This window comes from Falco peregrinus, chromosome 1 (genome assembly GCF_023634155.1).
Source record: "Falco peregrinus isolate bFalPer1 chromosome 1, bFalPer1.pri, whole genome shotgun sequence".
Classification (NCBI taxonomy): Eukaryota; Metazoa; Chordata; class Aves; order Falconiformes; family Falconidae; genus Falco; species Falco peregrinus.
In genome coordinates, this window is record NC_073721.1 from 112,014,772 (window position 1) to 112,035,702 (window position 20,931).

Below are 20,931 nucleotides of genomic sequence, written 5' to 3' on the forward strand. Positions count from 1 at the left end.
TTTCACCTAGTCTTTCTGCTTCACTAGCTCCAGATGCTTAACTCATCCTCCGTTGCGTTTATAACTAGGGTGGCATAAGGAACTTGCACACAGAGCAGAGGTCTCTTTGGATTATGCACTAAAAGAATGAGTGTTCCCAAAAGACTCGGAATTGTTTTACTAGATCTCACCTCCTCAACCATATGCTTGACTTTCTTCTGTTGGCAGTGCACCATATCATCCAGATGTTTGATTCGCTCTCTTAGGCTGGCTGCTACCTCCTCCAAATGCTGTGACCTAGCAAAACATGGAAGAATGAAGCAGGTAAGCGGGGAGCTATGCACTATAAGCCAAACAAGAACAACTCCCACAATCCTACCACAAATCAGGAAGACTGGGTCAAGAGGTAGGTAAGTCAAATTCCACTGACAGATGTCAGTTTGTCCAAAGTACATTTTAATAGCAGTCTTTTAGTCAAAGCGGCTGTCTCCACCCAAGTTAACTCACCTTTGTCTGGCATACTGGCATGCTTACTCAGAGTCTGAAGTGCTGACAACTAAACAATGTGATAAAGCTCATCTCCTTAAGATGTCTGGTTTTCCTTGAAGTGAATGGCATTCAGACAACTAGATCTTTATCATCAGAAAGACACATCCTGATTTATTACCACCTGCAAACTTTTGGGAAATATATACTAAATAAAAGCCAGGAAGCACATCTGCTGGTATCCTTTTCAAAGCTCTCCTACTACAGGGAAGCCTTGAGTGAAGGTTTTGGCATAGTTGCCAACAGTAGCAGGACACTAACTAGAGTAGTATTAACTCATCAACAGTCAGCAGGAATTGTTGCGGATGTTTTAAGTTTGTACGTATGACTCATGAGATAGATTGTGCGTTCCTTCAAATCTGTTTAACACAGAGACTGAACACCCACAAAACTCCTGCCACAAGTTGGTTTGGCAGCTTGCCAGAAAAGTACTTTTAGAATAGGCAAAGAAACAGGAGGGAAGCTTTTTAATAAGTTTTTGGCATGTTGGCCATGGGAACCTCCATTTTTATCTGAATTCTTGAAATTCTTCAGAGAAGGCAATCGCTTGCTTACAAAATAAACTTCTGTACTCCTAGATTCAGGACTGGACAAAATTTGAGAAGTGGAGGAGGGGAATCAAAAACAAAAAGGCTTTTTTCCATTTTGGTCTGTGCACAGCAGAAGAAACTGTTGAAGCTGCAAATAGAACAACCATTCTCAGGCAAAGCAGCAGATGGCAAACTGCATGACATGATTCCAATGAATGACTGAATTGTATGCTGTTTCCCCCCAGAAAGAGTCTCAATTAACAGTGAAGTACTCTACAGAACTGTAACTGCAGCACTTTGACAAGGACTCAAAAAAATCAAGGCACTGCTGCAGGTTTTTCAATCCTGCATATTAAGGTCGCACAAACCTCCATTTACATTTTGATTACAGTTGCAACACATATTTGGTCTCACTGAAAGATTCAGAATTTTAAGCACTGATAATGATATGGCAATGGAACAGAAGTCCTTCCTTGAGTCGATGTCAAGTGTCTGGTTGGGTACAGACAGGTAAAGAGAACTTAACAGACTTCAGCATCTGACACAGATTCATTGCTTGCATTGCATAGATTGCAACTGTATGTTGTTTGCATTGCACAAACTCCTGTCTGAACACTGCCTTTACCCTTGTTAGTGCAGCATAACTTTTCATGATGAGAGAACAGGACAGGATTCGCTGAAGCCAGAAGAGGATGTTATACAGAGGTAAAGGAAGAAAGCAATTATCTTTCATTTCCATATTCTATGTTGTATGTGACATCTGTTCACTTTAAATTACTATTTTAAGAGGCTGCTGTGAAAAGCCATTATTACCCTGAAACTGGATAAGCTGGTCACAGACCAATACAACTAGACAGTGAGATGCTCTTGGTGGGACGTCCTTTTATGTTTATGCTTCCTATAGAACAGTAGGATGCTAAAACCTTAAAACTGAATTTCTGGTTGCCACAGAGATGTCGGTAGTAATCAAGTAAAATTATTCAGTCTCTGCTTGTAATTCATCTTTACCCACTCAAGTAGTGTCATATAAACCTTTGAGTGGCGGATGCAATTTTCACTCCAGTGGCAGTTACGCTATTTCAATGCTGGATAGGTTTCTGTTGAAACTTTGCCTCTGCCTTTGCTTGAAGCTCTTTTGCCTGGTCATGGTGCTCTGTCAGTCTCAAAGAAGCAGTAGGGGATGCACATGCCACCTGTGGGCAGAAACAGCACATCCAGGTACCACCACACCACTAGGTCTCTCTTCTAAGCCTCTTGCTTTCAAGAACAACCATTCACAGAGGTCTCACTGCCAATAACATCATCCTCGCTTTCCCCATATAACTTTATAGCTTATTTCTGCACTGTAATGCTACATGACAGATTTCTTCCACACCTTCATTTTGCTCATGTGTGTATGTTAATGTTCACCACGTGTAGACCTGCCCATCCAAGCCTCAAACATATTCCCTGCTTTCCCTCGTTTATAAAAAAAAAAGACACCTCTGGCAGTTACATGCAAAACTCTTGCTCTCTTGAAGAGTTCACCTTTTCAAAAGGGATGTCCTACAGCTTAATACAGGGTACAGAATGTTTTCTCTTCTACGTATTCATAGTCGGAATCATATTGTGCTGAATTTGGGAATGCAGCTTTAAGAAAGATGCAATCCACAAATACGTCACAGTTTGCTCCATTTAAAATGTCTTCTGCATGCTTGCAAACAACTTTTCAAGAAAGATGCGTGAAAGTGGGTTTTGTTGCAAAAATTAATCCTCTTGATATTTTGTATGTACATAAACTAACATTCAGATGGGCAATCCCTACCAGACTGCAGTTTTAAAATTAGAAAAAGTAAAATTCAGGTGTCTTCCAAAACAAACAAACCCCTATAGCAATACTGGAAGTTACAAAGATAAGAAGTATCTCACCTTTCACTGTCAGAGTTGTTTTCAGATTTTGCTCCAGATATTTGTATTTCATTTAGTTCAAGCTGTTTTTGCAGCTGGTGACGTTCCTAAACAAAAAATGTTATCCTCAGTTCTCCATGTGTCAAAATGTAATGGCTTCACAAAGCGTATTTCATTGCAATTCAGAAGATAATTTGTGAAATTAAAATAGAAACTGATTAAACAAAATTCACACATTTCCTATAGCCAAGAAGCACGGAATGCATAATAATATAATCAAATCCCCAGCTATGCATGGAAATAAGACCAGAGTTTTTCCATTTCCTATTTGAAGATGTATGGTACTTGAAACTGAATTTTTTTAATGGAAAGATGAATCATCACAATCTTTAACTACATAAATGTCAAATTTTCCATGTTATCCCTTCAAAAAATCTCTCAGTCCAAGACTGAGATAAAACATATTGCTCTGTTTTCTTCCCCAGAATATTCCTGTTTATTTTTTGGGTGTCCACCAGCACAGTGCTCGTGAAGATATATGAGGTCTTGGGGACTGAGTCATCACAAATTAACAGAAGAGTCTGCTATCCACTTTAATGGGAATTTAAGAGGCGTTGACTTTTACTCTACAAGTATCAGCCAGAAAAAAGAGCAAATTAAATAACCAATGTGAAGAAACTCATCTGTACTTAACTATACTGCAATCCTTTATTCACTGCATAATACTTACAAATTGTAGGCTGAAGCCCAGATGAAGTTAATCTGCCCCTTTAGTAGCTCCATTAAGCTGAATGATTTCTCAGTGTAATCACTAATTCTAATAATACATTTGGAAGCATTAGACAAAAAGGGCACAATACAAATGCACACCAGACTAACCAGTAAAGCCAACAAGACTGGCTTATAAAAATCTACTTCTCAGCAACAAATATTTACTATACTAAACTAAAGTTGGTGAAAAAACACTTCACTTGTAAGAACAGAAGCTCATATTCCCTCTACTTACTAGAATGCTCTCTGCTTCTGTATTTTAGATAGCAAGACACAGATCTTTAAAGATAATGTCTGCTATGGAATGAAATGAGAAATGCCAAAGTACATCCAAGAGCACTGGTCTTTTGCAGGGGCTGCTCTTACACCATTTAGAGTGACACTATTCAGTCTAAAGGACTAAACAACAACATTCATTCTCAGTTAAGCGATTGATACCAGAAAACGAAGAGGAAACTTCACTGTAACTGTTTGAGACAGAAGACGTAAAGCTTTTTCAAATAGCTGAAAAGGTTCAACAAATGTGATTCTGATGCAGTGTACTATGCAAGGAGAGGTACTATGATACTCTTAGGTTTAACAATACATTAAAATAATAATCATTTGACTACTAGTCTGAGTTTTGCCCTGGAGAAAAGCCCTTAAAAGAGAAGGAAAAGCAGGAAATAAAAAGAAGCAATGCAAAAACTGCTACAACTAGTTTTACAGTAGTGGTGCCAGTGTCGCAAGAGGTAAATGTCTCAAAGCATTTCTGCTTTCAGATCTTTAGAGGTAAATTATCAGAAACCTGCTCTCAATTACAGTTTGGTAGGGACTAATTAGCCAGGGAGAGGAATAATTAAGTTTTTTTAAAGCTAGCAGGAAGGCAGAACCTAAGTTTTGGATTAAAAGGGAGTAAAATTTCTTTCTTTCTTCTTCTCTCCTTAAAACATCCTGAGCCATAACGTAAACAAGATATAGATATGTGCATGGAAGATTAACTGGCTCCTACATGCCCAGAAAAAACCCTCAAAACATTTTAGTCTGAAGCTTTCAAGTATGGCATTTCATCCACATGTGGGAAAATCTGGAGTTACAGTTCTAATCAGGACTATAAATAGAAATAGACCTTACTATTTAGCTAACTAAACCACATTTAAATCAATCCTAGAATCACAGAATGGTGTAGGTTGGAAGGGACCTTCAAGACCACCTAGTTTCAACCCCCCTGCCACGGGCAGGGACACCCCCCAGCAGCCCAGGCTGCCCCCAGCCCCATCCAGCCTGGCCTTGGGCACGGCCAGGGATGGGGCACCCACAGCTGCTCTGGGCAGCCTGGGCCAGTGTCCCACCACCCTCACAGTAAGGTCTCATGAGAGCAGAGTAGAGGGGCAGAATCACCTCCTTTGACCTGCTGGTCACACTTCTTTTGATGAGCCCAGGATACGGCTGGCCTTCTGGGCTGCAAGTGCACATTGCTGGGTCATGTTTTGCTTCTTGTCAACCAACATGCCCAAGTCCTTCTCCTCAGGGCCACCCTCAATCCATTCCCTGACCAGCCTGCATTTGTGCTTGGGACTGCCCTGGACCACATGCAGGACCTTGCACTTGGCCATGTTGAACTTAATGAGGTTTGCACGGGCCCACCTCTCCAGCCTGTCAGGGTCCATCGGGATGGCATCCCTGCCTTCCAGGACGTCGGCTACACCACACAGATTGGTGTCGTCAGCAAAGCTGCTGAGGGTGCTCTCAATCCCAATGCCCAACATTACCAACAAAGATGTTTAACAGTGCCGTTCCCAATGCTGATCCCTGAGGAACACCACTCATCACTGGTCTCCACTTGGACACTGAGTTGTTGACAAACTCTTTGAGTGTGACCATCCAGCCAATTCCTTATCCACTGAGTGGCCCATCCATCAGATCCATGTCTCTCCAATTTAAAGACAAGGATGTCATGCAGGACAGTGTCAAATGCTCTGCACAAGTGCAAGTAGATGACATTAGGCACTCTTCCTTCATCCACCAGTGTCATAATCCCATCATAGAAGGCCACCAAAATTGTCAGGCATGATTTACTCTTAGTGAAGCCATGCTGACTGTCACCAATAACCTCCTTATTTCCCATGTGCCTCAGCATAGTTTCCAGGAGGATCTGCTCCATGATCTTGCCAGGCTCAGAGGTGAGACTGAGCAGCCTGTATTTCCCCTGGTCTTCCTAATTTCCCTGTTTAAAAATGGGTGTTATGTTTCCCCTTTTCCAGTCAGTGGGAACTTCATCGGACTGCCACGACTTCTCAAATATGGTGGATAGTGATTTGGCCACTTCATCTACCAGTTCCCTCAGGGCCCACAGGCACATCTCATCAGGTCACGTGGACTTGTGCACCGCCAGGTTCCTTAGATGATCTCGAACCTTATCTTCTCCTATAGCGGGCAGTTCTTCGTTCTCCCAGTCCCTGCCTTTGCCTTCTGTGACTTGGGCGGTGTGGCTGGAGCTCTTGCCAGCAAAGACCGAGGCAAAAAGTCATTGAGTACCTCAGTCTTCCCCATGTCCCAAGTAACAGGTCTCCTGTTCCCTTCCAGAGAGGGCCCACATTTTCCCTAGTCTTCCTTTTCTCACCAGCGTACCCATAGAAGCTTTTCATGTTGCCCTTTATGTCCCTGGCCAGATTTAATTCTGTCAGAGCTTTAGCTTTCCTAACTCTGGCTGCACAGACAACTTCTCTGTGTTCCTCCCAGGCTGCCTGTCCTTGCTTCCATCCTCTGTAGGCTTCCTTTTTGTGTTTGAGTTTGTCCAGGAGCTCCTTGTTCATCTATGCAGGCCTCTTGCCATTTTTGCCTGACTTCCTCTTCGCTGGGATGCATCGCTCCTCAGCTTGGAGGACGTGATCCTTGAATATTAACCAGCTTTCTTGGGCACCTCTTCCTTCCAGGGCTTTAGCCCATGGTACTCTACCAAGCAGACCCCTGAAGAGGCCAATGTCTGCTGTCCTGAAGTCCAGGGTAGCGAGCTTGCTGTGTGCCCTCCTCACTGCCCTAAAGATCTTGAACTCCACCATTTCATGGTCACTGCAGCCAAGGGTGCCCTTGAACTTCACACTCCTCACCAGCCCTGCCTTGTTGGTGAGAACAAGGTCCAGCACAGCGCCTCTCCTCTTTGGTTTGCCTATCACTTGGAGGAGGAATTGATCATCAGCACATTCCGTGAAGCTCCTGGACTGTTTATGCCCTGCTCTGTTGTCCCTCCAACAGAGATCAGGGTGGTTGAAGTCCCCCATGGGGACCAGGGCTTCTGAGGGTGAGGCTGCTCCTATATCTGTCTATAGAGGGCCTCATCTGCTCGGTCTTCCTGGTCGGGTGGCCTGTGTGACTCCCACGATAATGTCACCCATCCCTGCCCTCCCTTTAATCCTGACCCATAAGCTCTCAGTCAGCTCCTCATCCATCCCCAGGCAGAGTTCCATGCACTCCATGGACCTGCCAACAGTATTTCTAAGAGACTTTGGATCATTTATGATTACTACTTCATTAGGCTTAGGAGACCTTGAACACTGAAGGAAGACTGAATGATCTTTTTAGAGTCTTTCTTTAAAATAATGGTTAATTTACTAAATAAATTTTGACACCTTAGGCAGCCCTGACTGTAAAGACCACTAGAAAGACAGAAGAACCACTTAATGACAGTGTCTCTGTGGTAGTCCAGGTCCATTTACTTATCTGGATACAGTAACTGAGATGCAAACAGCAGCGGTACGTCACAGAGCCGGGTACTGAGCAGCAGACAAAAAAATAATAATTTTTTTCAAATTTCCTCCATGCACTTCTGCATTTAGTTTAAAGGCAGCAATCAACTAACTCTCATACCTCTTCCATACGTTCAATCAGCCGGTCCAGCTCACCAATTCTCTGGTCTTTTTCCTGTATGCTTGTTTCTGTAATCTGCATCTTTTTATTTGCCTCTTCAATAGCTTTCAGAAGCCGATTTGTTTCCTCCTTCAAATATGAATATTTACAGTCACATTAACATCCAAGGAATTCTTATTTATTTTTCTTTAGGCCACAGAGCCAGTGCTTAAAAGCTAATAGCTTTTAAGCAGAGCTTAAAGTTTTTCACTACACCTGCCCAGAAGTCTGGAAGAGTTGTGACCCTAAATGTGAACCGTATAGAACAAAAGATTTAGGGTATTTTGAAGTGCATAGGTATTTGTAAAACATCATTATGAAAATCTGAGAAAAGCTTCTACCTATTTCTTAGATATCTGTTTTCCCTTCTGAGGCTGTAATGAAATAACAGCATAAGAAAAACATGCTTTTGCAGAAGATAGCATTTTAAATACCAAAGTTTGCCACATTCAGCTTTGTACTTTCCTCATATGTAAAACAATATGAATAGAAAGAGACTGGGGAATCTTTATCACTATGTATCTTTAGCAGTTAGTCATTGCATTTTTCTAACTGCTAATAGAAACATTTTACTTTGGGGTAGAGTGAAACCAGGGTCTAACTGCTAATAGAAACATTTTACTTTGGGGTAGAGTGAAACCAGGGGACAGGAAGACTTCGCTCCAGTGAAGTTGTTCCCGCTGCACTTCTTAAACTATCACCAAATTTGGATGTTATATTTCCCTTTTTTTTTTTTTTTGTGAATCAAAAGTTAAAAACCCCAACTTACTCCATTTCAGGCTTTGAAATCTACATTATCATTACTGCTGCTGTATTTGAACACATTCTTTTCTTAGCTCTACAACCCCAAAAGCTTGGAAAGCTTAGTAACTGTGGCATGACTCATCACAGAGACAGGAGGAAAGGCACAGGTCAACTCTGGAGTAGTAAATGACTGGGAGGTGCCACCCAAGCTAAGTACCACTCTCACAGACTGGCTATACGTACTAGGAGGATTTCTTTCTCAGCTTTATGTTTCTGCTCCTCTTCTCGCATTTTTTCCTCATACTGACTATACAGTTTTCTTGTCATCTCTCTCATTACTTCAGCATTGGCTTCCTGTGATGATTCCACCTATGAGAGAGAAAAGTTGACCCATCAGTCAGCACAGCACCGCTGGCAGCAGGAGAAATGCAGTTCGCACAATGTTAGAATAACGCTTTGAACTTCAGCTTCACCTTGTCATAAATTTGATGCTGCTGAAGTAGATTTTCATTTGCACCAAGACCATTTACAACACTCTACCAGTAAGAAGTTGCCGTTTCCTGTTGTCTGAATTTAACTGATCGTTGATTATCTAAGACCAGGCTATGCCTCTTTACAGAGCCCTTCCATATCAGCCTCCATATCATTTGGCTTGTTTCCCCATTGAAAACATACTGTCTCCTGCCATTTTACAGAAGCATAATGTAGAAATGGTCTAGCCAACTCCTGTTCCTAAATGACCATGAGCACTCAAAGCAATACTTACTTTAAGATGGACCAAAGTACGTGTTGTTACCTAGAAGACAGAGCTGTAACCCCCCCTCCCCTCTCTTGCTTTTTCACATACTGCTCTTTGTGTAGGCACAAGAACTGGGGTGACCATGGAGCAAAGCAGATCAGGAAACAATCACACTTAGAATTAGTATTCTCAGGGGTGTGGAAGGGTCCATTTTTAGCCATAGGACCAGAAACGTTACCAGTGCTATAGGGAAGAGGGCAGGAATGGTAATTCAGAGACAGGATTTCCCCCTTCTGTTGGCTCAAAACACTGACTGAACTACACCCTCCGTGATGGAGCACCAGATAGGATATTCACAGCTTAAACACATCTACTCTGTAAACTGCAATAAAAGTGAAGTAAAAAAGCTAGTCCAGGATTTAGCTCTTCACTAGAGATGCTACAGATCAGACAAGGTTATAGTGAAATGCTGTGGGTGCTACAAAAACGTCAGGAAGAGGAAGAATACACTGTCATCTGGGAGAAGAATGAAGTGTTCCCTGCTGATCACTGTAGTTTACCCAGCTACAAAATACTTGGTTCTGATGATTAAAGTTTTGGGTTTGTTTGTTGGGTTGTTTTTTTTTAATTTCAAGGACTGAAAGATTTTTTTAAACCTTTGTGTTTATTTTGCATGGTAGGAACAAGCTGGTTTACTACCCTATAGGATAAAACAATGTATTTAATCCTTTGAAAAGTGACAGCTCTGACGAACTCCACCTGTACCTCAGTTACCCCCTTTGGCACCTCAACTAGCCCAGCGCTGGGGCAGGGGTAGTAACCTGCACTTTGTGAGAGAGCGTGGAGTTAAATTATGTTTCAGTACAACTCAAAACCTTCCACATTTCAGGAAGCCTGAAAGAATCGTATCATTCAGAAAAAGCCAACAACCCAGAGTCCTTCGATGTACTAACTGCAGTACGATCTCTGGCACTGTCTCTCCACCATTCCTTTGCTTATTGCTTCATTATGAGCAATCAGGAGAGTAAAAACAAGCATCAAAAGGTAGACGCATTAGGGCATCTGTTATAGTACTCTTAAGCAACATCTCCAACTTCAATTATTATTATGATTGTATGAATAAACCAAACCTCCTTAATAAGCTACATGTGTGTATTCTCCTACCCAATAAAATAATCATGGCATACAGTAATTACTGCTTTTCAACTGCTAACCTCCCAAATTCCACACCATCCTCTTACATTCACCCCTGGAATTAAGTCCCAGATGTCTTGGCATCCTCGACATACAATTTTGTTTAACTTTTAAAGACAGCAATGAGGTATTTTATCCACTGACTTTGTAATAAAACTGCAACTTTCAGGGTAAATTTAAACATCTTCCTCATTAAAGTAGGGCATGTATTCTGCAGAACTGAAATGCTTGAAGATAAATAAATCCTTAAGCATTCAGTTGAGCTGGGACTTAACCTGCAGTTCCCTGTCATTAGAAGCAGACATACCTTTCCCTGACTTGTTGGTGCATGTCCTTAAGATTATAGTATAGTCCAAATTTCTGTTTCGGAATCTTAATTGCATCAGCTTTGCTTTCTCCTTTTAATTGTTTTTTCATCTCTTTTTATTTCCCGCTGACAATAGCAGGTACAAAATACAGCTATTTTTATAGCCTGTAAAGCTTCACTAATGTTTTCTCTTTAAACCTTTCATCATTAAGCATGAATACAAGTCACTAGACAGCCAAAAAGAAACATCTTTTCTGACAAAATTAAACATGAATAAACTAGCAGTCATCTTAATTTCACAGTGACAAATTCTGATACAGTACTATATCCAAATTAATCTATTTTGAGCAATTTCAAGAGACAAAAGGGTTTCCAGAAGAGGTTTTTTCTCGTGGTTGGGGTTTTTTGGGGAGGCTTTTTGTTTTGTGGGTTTTTCTTTAATTGAGATTAAAGGAATACATTTGGCAGATGAGTGGAGAATATGGTTGAGCTTTCTGACATATAAAGCTTTCCAGTTTGCATTTTATTCACTTGCATTTCTCTAAAAGAAAGAGCTTAATTCTCTTTCCAAGACACTTGCTGTTATAGCATATACCTGCTGCCCGTGTGTTCATAAGGCTTAACAGAGTATCTATTAAAAATTGTACAATACCACATAAACAAATTCAACAACAAGAAATTCTACAAGACTGTGTAGATTTAACGGTTTGACTTTTCACCTGCCAACATCCCTGAATCGTCATCCCATGTTATGGAAGGACTGACTGCTGCCAGATAAGATTCTGTTATTAAAACAGTATTGATTCACAGGAATACGTTAGCTCTAGGGAATGACAAACACATGCAGAATGAAGAACCCTTTACAAATTAGACCATGGAATTCATTTAACATACTCCTAATGCCCTTACTGTGCAATATTTTTAGGGGAGTTTATATACTGCACCTTTAATTTCAGTAACTGATTTTCAATTTGTGCTGTTTCCAGTTGCTTCTGCTTCTCTCTCAGCTTTTCCATAGATTGCTCATGTGTATGTTTTAAATTCCTTATTTGTTCCCTTATATCAGTGTTCTCCAATGTAACATCCACTAGAGTTTTCTAGAGGAAAGAGGCAAACCACATATTAAAAATCACAAATAATTTGGTGAACTAATATAGTCAAGCCATTATGGAACAGACAGAACATTATCAGAGTTTCCTGATGCATCAATGTAGTGTGAACAGTTTTGCAAGTTTTAACATCTAAATTATGGCTTTTGTTGTATTTTGTTTGCTAGAAGGTATTCCCATGAAGAACATGCTCAGTGAAATCAACTCCCGGAACCCTATAAAAAAACAGAAAGGAACATGGATACATTCCAGTTTGAACGCTATCCCAGCATTCTTCCTTTCTTCTCTCCAAGGGCCATGCTATACCTATTAAATGCACTAGACTGAGAAAAAGTGACATACATATAATCAGGAACATTAAGTTGTTCAGCTCATATACATGGGAATTTGGAAATCTTTACACCAGAAAATTCATTCCCGCATTCTCCCTCCCCTTACATTTCACAGGTATGTAAAGCCTCACAAGTGTTTAGCATCCAAACATGCCACTTCCATTTCTGTTAACCAGTGAAGGCAGGAATAAGTCAGGCGATGTACCGTTTTGCACAATACAGAACAAACCACATTTTCACTTAGATAATCTTTTTGTGGAGACGTCACAAGTGGCATTAGTCTGCTGCAGATCAGTATCTCTTCACTGTACAGTGGTTTTTAACAAGTTTTTTAAAAACACAGGTGGTGGAATCTTTTTCTTCATTTCCTAAGTTAGCTGCCTTAGATATCCAAGACAGTACGTTATGGGCTTGTTTAGTGTTAGAATCTGTATTTATCATTCATGGTTTATGTATGCTTTTAAATCCATGTCAAAAAAGGCAGTTGTCAGCTGTGAAACAGCTATTAAAATGTACCTGCAAGTCTATTGATGCTGATGTCAAGGAGCTGTTCATTTCACTAAAGCTATCTAAGGCTGCAGCCTGCACTCGCACATGATTCTCTAAGGATTCCTGATGAGCATTTGTCACCTGAGCAGGAAAAAAAAAAAAAAAAAAAAAAAGTTTTATATAGAATAATGATCAAGTTTACCTATTCTTTCAAAGAGAGCTACTGATGTGAAAGACTCCATGGTTAATTTTCACACTATTAGGAGGCTTAAAATATACAAGCCTCAAACCATATTCCTGCACCTCAGAAACAAACAAACAAAACTTAGAATCCAAATATGCTAACAGAAATAAGACATAAGTATATCTATGTTTATTGCTAGTCTGTAATCACTCCAAAAGCTGTTCTTTTTGAAAGGACAAGAGGACACTTGGCAGGTGTTTATTCAGAAAGTTTATGTACACAGAACGGGCAGATTGTAAAAAGTCAGAGTAAAAAGCAGAAGAATGCAAGAGAGGAGGGAATCTAGAAAGGTTTGGGTGAACTGTAGAACAGCCTTAATTAAGAAGGAACTGACTAATCAGGTATATAAAGAAGCAATATCAAGAAGACTTAAGGATGAAACAATACAAAGCAGGTAGAAGTCAGCAGAGAGCTTTGTTGTGTGAAAATCTGTCATCTTCTGTGTGTACACAAACACACTTAAAAACTGGAGGGAAAAAAAAGCACAAAATTACATAATTTAAGAAAAGACCAAAAGCCAAACACCGTAAATAATTATGAACCATCCAATAATAAAGAGGGAAAAAAAGGTTACTAATGGAGGCCAGCCCAGCTCACATTCTCAGAGGGACCAGATTTGTTTCTTGATAAAATCCTAAGAACACTAGGGACTGATAGGGAGAACAATGAGTGTTTAGTAACAAAGTCATACACAGATTAGGTCAGCATAAGGAGTAGAAGCCAAGTAGTTACTGTTAACCCTATATAAACAAAAAACAAACAAACAAAAGCAGAAATGCTTTGGATGGATTAAGAAAGTTACAAGGTAAGAACTTGCACGAAGAAGCATACTGCCCAGGGCAGGATACTGGAAGTACAAATTTCAAACAAACTTTATGAACAGAAAGTAGTCCTGGAAACTGATGGGGAAAAAAGCATAGTGATTCAAAGCTGAAGCAAAGAGTATATAAAGGATTTTAAACCGGATCCTCAAATAGCATGAAAGATATTACCCATGTAAAACTAAAACCAAAACCAAAAACCAAACAACCAAACAAAAAAGCATATATTATTAACAGACCAGCACTTGGGCTTTCTTTCAGGCAGTCGAAAGTATTAAAAAGCAGGGAGGGTGTCTCATGCCATTTACGTCAGAAAGAACCCTTCACAATCTGCTAATTTGCTGCAGAACTAGAGATTCTGTCAGAGCTGGTCAGAAACCCTTAATTAGGAAAGATGTTCAGACTCAGATGCAGGATTTCTACTGGTCTGACAGAAGATCTGGAAGTGCAGGGTATCAGCACTCCTATTCAATAAGGATCAGCTGCAAAGATGACAAAACTGACTCACCTTGTTGGCACCATTAAGGCTATCTAACACAGTTTACAGAAATTCAGTTTTCTCTGCCTCCTCCTCTCAAGTCAGGATGATTTTTTGTGTGTTGTTCTTCTTTGAGACTAATTGCCACGGAATAAAAGTACCAGTTTAACAGCGAGTTCTGATCTTTATACATAATAAAGCATGCATGAAACTGACAGCCTCTAAACAAGAATGGCAGAAGAGCACAAGTCAGGGGCCCAGTCACCTGAAGTCAGAACATGTTTAACTGCCAAGCTTCATCTGAACCAGGGCTGTGAAAATCAATGTTGAATATAAAATCCACAGCAAGTTTTCAGGGAGATTTTCTGGACGAAAGAACTCAGCAGTTTAATGTGAAGGATACTTCTACAGACTGCAGCAGCTTTTATTGCTAAAGCAGCATGTCAGAAGAAAGAGGTCATTGAATGACCATTGAAAGGTTCAATTTAGAACCAAAAGGTAAGTAATTTTTAGAACCGTCAAGCACTTTAATGCTAAAGAACACTGCTGCATCTTTTACTATAGTGTTTAAACAATAAAGTCAGTAAAACAGAGCAAAGTCTATTGAAATGACACCAACTAAGTTGCGTGTTATTCCTAATTATTTATTCAGTTCACCTAGCAGCTTACTGGTACAAACATCTCCACTAAGTACCAACACACAGAGACAATGTTATCAAGATAGCATTTTATTTCTAAGAAGCAGGCAATTAGTAATTCCATACGCAAAAGCATCCCTGTCCTACTTTACCTTCCTGGAGGGGAAAATAAATAAATAAATAAAGTATAGATGTCACATAAAACAATGAAATGGAGTGGTTTGAGAAATTATTTCTGTTCTGCTGAAGCAAAAAAAAGTTTCTAGGTAACACTGGGACAGCTATTCTCATATGCTTTCCCTACAAAAGTGTGTGTACTTACTTTCAATTCATTCGTAAGCTGCTGTATTTTTCGTTTCATTTCATCATATTCACCATACATTTTCTTTCTTACTTTTTCCAGAGTTGCTCTCACCTGATGTCAGAAAAAAACACAAATGCCTTTATCAAATTTATTGATAATACTGTTTATATGAGGACATGATTATCTTTTTCTGTCCTTCATTGTTAATTGTTACTTTCAGTAATTTCCATTATTAATCTATCTTTTCATCAACAGCAATTTACTCTTAAGAGCAAGACAAAAACTTAAGCCTCAAGACTTATCTACACAGGGATGATACAAACAAACATCTCTGAGCAATTCTAAACTGTACACACTTAAACACTTGTAAATTAATAATTTAAATAATGAATTTTAATTAAATCATCCGTAACTCATTCCACCCTGAATTAAAATTAATTTAGTTTAATAATTAGCATATAATGTTTTTCTGGAAAAAAAAGCATCCACATACGGATTCAATACACCTTCATACCTTAGAAAGTGGTTAATTAACTTTCCCCGAGTATGCTTTGAAGATAAACCCTTTAATTTCAGGCTTTCAGGCTTGTAGCTAGCTAAACAGTATATTAGCACAAATGTACCAATGCAATTTCAAATTTGAAGAACAGATTAGTAATGGATTTGATTTTATTTACGAACTATGGGCATAAATTATACTTTGCCTTTCTAAAACAGAAAAGAAAAAAGAAAAAGAAAAAAATGGCATGCTGAGAGCCATCTTGGGTTTACATGCCATTGCAACCATGCACAGAACCAATCTTCTCAAGAACTGCAGTAACTACTTCTCACACGCTGTAAACAGTAGTTAAACGTTTGCCTACAGTCTACCTTCCAGCTAGGTAATCTGAACTCATTTTTTTTTCCTCCCTCCCCATACCAAACACAGGCTGATGGCAGATAATCTAGGGCAGTGATCTTGCCTTGTCGCTGCACAGGCTTAGGGAAGGCGCAAGTGGAAAACAAGTAGGGCCTTATAGAAGTGGGGATGTTTCTAGCACCTCTACAGGTGCAGAAAGAGGGGCATTGGCCACCAAATCTGTTCAAGGAGTAGGTACAAGCCTACCCCAAACTATGTGCTCCCTTTAGGACGAGAAACGTGGAAGGAAACTGCCTCCTGCACTTCGCCTCAGGGAAGCACCCCCCACCCTGTCCCTGCCCACACATATGCCCACGCACATACATGCACTCTCTTGCAGGGTGCAAATTTGACTCATACGGAGGAAACCATCAGCAGTTCTGACGTGGCCCATCATTTTTGGTCTATTTAAGTCTGCGTATACATAGCACAAGCTGAAGGCTCTTGTTTAAGACTCTGCTTTTAAAGATGAAACTTATTTGGCAGAACAAAGTTCACAAATTAGCAGAGCTGAACACAGCTTCTAGAAGAGGGGACAGCAAGAGCCACTATGCCTCTTCCCGTGCCTTTCCTGCTTTTTCCTGGAAGGATCAGTACCCTGAACACACACGCAAGACATGCAGTTCACCTGCCTGGACATGTCCCTCCATGCCACAAGGCAACTATGAAGAGAAAAGGGCAGGGAGATGGTCCCAGTCCAGGCAATCTGCGCTGGATGCCAGGCACAGTGCAGCCCAGGAAGCTGGACCTGCCACATGCCAACTCACCCATCCTCTGACACCACCCCAGCAGGGCAGAGAAACCACCCAGGCAGGAAACCAGCAGCAAGGCAACTCCTGTGCGTCGCCTGCGCTGCAGCGGTGACATACCCTCACTGTGAATGTGAGCGGCGAATGCTGGGAGCTAACAGACTGTGAGTAATAAAGGAGAGAAGCAAGTGCTGATAGCTAAAGGCCAGGCAGATGTTAAGAGCGCACATAATTACAGTCTCTTACACTGCTGGCTTGACTCAGTGTTCCTTCCTTTCATATTTGTTTGCACTTGAATCAGTGTAACACGATAACACCGACCAATAGCTTCCCTGAAGGTGGATGGAAAGAGAAGGACACGATATTTGCCCTGGGTTTATTAGGGGGTTATTGCCAAATCCTGAGAGGCAAGGACTGACAGGCAAAGAGATGCTGAGTTTCAAGCACAGAAACCAGCAGCACCAGATACGCTTTCTGCCCCCCCCCCCCCCCCCCGCCTTTCAGGAGAGCCCTCTGCCAATGATGATAAATGAGCATGCACACAGAAAGTAGTACAAAGTCATCCTTATTAGGCTGACTATTTTAAGGCTGCCCCAAAATATACCCAAGTGATTTTACTATGTCACCTAATTTAGGAGCCTTTTCAAAACTGGGGGATTTGGGACAGGGGAAGCAGAGGAAGACAGAAGAGAGTTTATCCTTTCAGGTGTCCTATATAGTTTCTTCTGTATCACATTTAAAATCATGAAGGCTTCAGGACTGGAACTCCAAGATCTGTTTGGCAGTTTGCTTGCCCAGCTCTAGCCCAGTCAGCAAGCAAGTACCACTTAGCAAGGATCACTTGGCACAGAGGCCTCGAGTCTGGAACCCACAGTTCCCGGGGATATAGCATGCTTTTTTTCCCCAATATGAATACTAACAATGCAAGCCTTTAGCTTCAGAATAGGTTCCCAATTCAAATTCAGCTGTTGGGCTAGACATCAGTCATCCCATATACACTCAGCAGCTCTGTGTTAATATATAGAAAGGCCATTTGACAAATTTTGAAGCTGAAAGCATAACTCACTTCTTTAATGTAATTCATCTCCTCTTTCAGCTGATCAGCTGACCAGCCGTAAACCACCATTTCTCTCTTATGGTTGTTGTCAGTTCGGTGCACGACACCATACACCATTCCATGAGACAGCTTCCCTGGAGACATGCCATTTGGTACATGGTACAGCTCCTTAAAAGTAAAAAAAATAAAGTTATTGTTAAATCAGTACTAAAATAAAACCCCAGCAAACAAAAATACAGTAACATAGGGCCAAGAGAGACAGGCAGCTATAGTTAAAGCACCACAGTACCTCAGAACACTAGCTCCCGTATGTTTTGGGGGCAAACTGTCAGCCTTCATGTTGCTGGGAAGATCAGTGACCAGTTTATAAATGATAGAGATACAGAGATGTCTTAATTTCCACTGGCTTTAATGGAAGTGACATAGGTACCGCTAGAGATAACAGATTGGATTTGCGCAAGTAGAGGTAGAGACATGTGAGAGAGAAAGGTATCCTTGCTTATTTTCATTCACCAACATATGCTACTTTTCTACATTCTTCCAGAGCATTGTCAGCTCTCACGGTGCCCCTTAAACTCTTGCAGCCACAGAACTGCCCCTCACTCCTCAAAATCCCTGCTGCAGGAAATATACAATTCTACAAGTTTAACAAAAAAAATTTAGAAAGTTCTCAGAAGAAACTGAAATGAAAACATTTTAGGTAAGGTTCCTTAAACAGAGCTCAGAAAATACCTGTTTATCTTGGAGATAAACAAAGTAGAAATTCAGTTTGCATTTAAAGCTCGCTGAGGACCTCCAATGCAATCAAACATTTATTTCAGGGCTGCATTTCTGGTAAAGAAGTTGTAGAACTGACATTGTAAGAGCAAAAGCAAAGCTATGAAACAGCATTCACGTGGGCGTTAGTTTGAAATCAGGTCTTGACAGGTAAATAGGCTGTTTTAAAAGTGCCTACATTTGTTCTTTTAATGATCTGCAGAAATTTTGAGAATAGAATAATTACATGTCTTACTTTAAGGCAGTCTTTGCAGCAGACTCCTCTTACTCATCTCATCAATATATTTAGTAAGAAAAATATTCATGCAAACAATAGGAATCATTTCCCTCTGCGGGTTGAGATTTAACCGCCTGACCTGACTACTCACCCAGCCTCCCTTCTAATCAACCCAGAGAAACATCCTTCTCTAGCAATCATCTGAAATGAGTCTGTCTCCAGAAGTACTAATTTCTCTTCTTGATTACAAATAATTTAAATAACTAGCTTACATGAAGATGTCCACATTATGACATTTTAAAAAGAAGAGAAAAAAAATATTCTTACCTAACTGTGAATATTTGCAAACTAGGAACCTAAAATTACTGATTATTTCTGAATAGAAAGTTAAGACAGAATCTTGGAAACAGCTCTTACTGCTTAGTTTTGCATTGTGTTTTTGCAAGTCCAGTGCTGGGGACAAATCTGTTACAGATAATTTTACTGAACTTTCTTTCTCATGCTAGATAGACCAGGATATGGGTAAATCTGAGAATGTTTACTACACTGACCTTAAAATACATTTGGGCTTGTTTTGTTTTTCAGTAACAACACTGTATGAAAACTGACAAACTTTGAGATTCTTTGCTAAAGAGTCTAAGCATTGTCTAAATGCTCTCTTTGATACCAGAGGTGTCATCTTATATCCATCTGCATCAAACATCTTATATCCATCTGCAGCTGCATCCTACAGAGTCTCCAGTCCCTACGACAGAGAGCAGTGATAGCATCTGCAGTCTCAAGCAGTAGCACTTGCAGTTTTTAGCAGTTAAATTAACACAGCTACGGTGGCCATGTGAGAAAACTTCTTTGGGTAAGGGAAAAATCAACAGAAAAATCTACTAGCATTAAGAAAAATGGGTAAATATAGACATTTGGTTTGTATTGTGTCCTTCCCACATGGCACTGACAGATTTTCTCAACACATTTTCCTACACATTTTCCTTTACTGTATCATTAATCGCTTAGCCGTTTTGCTGAAGCTCTGGGTGTGTGCGTGCAGGGCTGGGAGGGGAACAGTCACACAGCAGACACCTGATAAAGAATGTTTCGGGCAAAGGACAACAAAAGCTGTAAGCAAGCATTTAAAAAGAAAGCCTTAAAACCACTTAATGGAAAAACATTGGGCAACCAGCCCTACCTATACATGGTATCATTTTGCTTTTTGAAAACATTATATACAAAGCTTCATAACATGATAATCAGAAGTTTCATAATTATGTATTATTAGGGGTTTTGTTCTGCTGTTTGGATGCATACAAACAAAAACCCCACACATGATTTTTTGAGTAGGGAAAATACAGAAACTAGATGGGGACATGACTCAAGTTCTTTGTGGTTTTTTGCTTCTAGCGTTTTACAGTTTCTTTGATAGTTTCATCACGGCTCCTACCCTGCGTCTGGATGAAGGGATTACATACAAGTTTCCATCTTCCTGATAAGCAAATGAATAATCACTTTGATTGTTTAGAGGTTACTAAGGCACCAGTCACTGAATTCATAAATCCATACCCTTTACCCATTTTCATTTTTTATGAGGTGAACAGCTGAATGCCAGCAACTACCAAGATCCTTTGTGCCTCTGAAACATTAGCAGAATTGTTTAAAGTGCCGTTTGCAGAGTTCTGTATGAAAAGTATGACCAAGTTCCTTATTTTTAGAATATTACATTCCTAAGGAATGCTTTGAAGGATTATTCCCCGCCCCGCCCCCCCCCCCCCCCCCCCAAAACAGAGACACAAAATCAGACCAATGGGTTTGCAGCTGGAAGTCACCCATGGCACAGACTTAAATTTACATCATAATGGGCAGTACATGAAGGATTAAGTCTGCACAAAGCCAGACTGATTACATGTCACTTGCAACAATGCTAAACTTGCCTGTTGTCTATATTTGCACAAGCCTCCCAAGATGCCTTTGTCACTGCTCTTTCAGAAGATTAAAAGAATCTCCATCATCTGTTGAATGTTGCAGTTCTACTATGTGATACTTAAAATACCGGATATTGCGTTTATGCTCTCCTTATTGCTCTTTCCTATCACGATCCCCAGGCAAGCACCTGTTGAAATTTCAGTACAGTTCTTGCTTGATATAAAGCTGTGTGAACCAACAGCTATACAAAGAACTGCTCTCATATGTCTTTAGTCTTTCTCCTTGCTACGTTCTGTTCTATCCCAGCTACGTTTACCTTCTACTC

The 20,931-nt window shown here is 40.3% G+C and overlaps 1 protein-coding gene across 5 annotated transcripts in view; it reads right to left on the minus strand.

The window, feature by feature from the left end:
* Nucleotides 1–20,931, minus strand: part of MYZAP (myocardial zonula adherens protein) — a 70,637-nt gene that overhangs the window by 27,434 nt on the left and 22,272 nt on the right. For all 5 annotated transcript variants that reach the window (XM_055808507.1, XM_055808484.1, XM_055808497.1 and 2 more), the window contains 8 exons: nt 17,711–17,869; nt 15,016–15,108; nt 12,540–12,653; nt 11,527–11,679; nt 8,586–8,711; nt 7,560–7,688; nt 2,964–3,049; nt 171–276 (listed from right to left, as the gene is read on the minus strand). In XM_055808507.1, the coding sequence (XP_055664482.1) occupies nt 171–276; nt 2,964–3,049; nt 7,560–7,688; nt 8,586–8,711; nt 11,527–11,679; nt 12,540–12,653; nt 15,016–15,108; nt 17,711–17,869 (966 nt within the window). The remainder of the gene's footprint in view (nt 1–170; nt 277–2,963; nt 3,050–7,559; nt 7,689–8,585; nt 8,712–11,526; nt 11,680–12,539; nt 12,654–15,015; nt 15,109–17,710; nt 17,870–20,931) is intronic.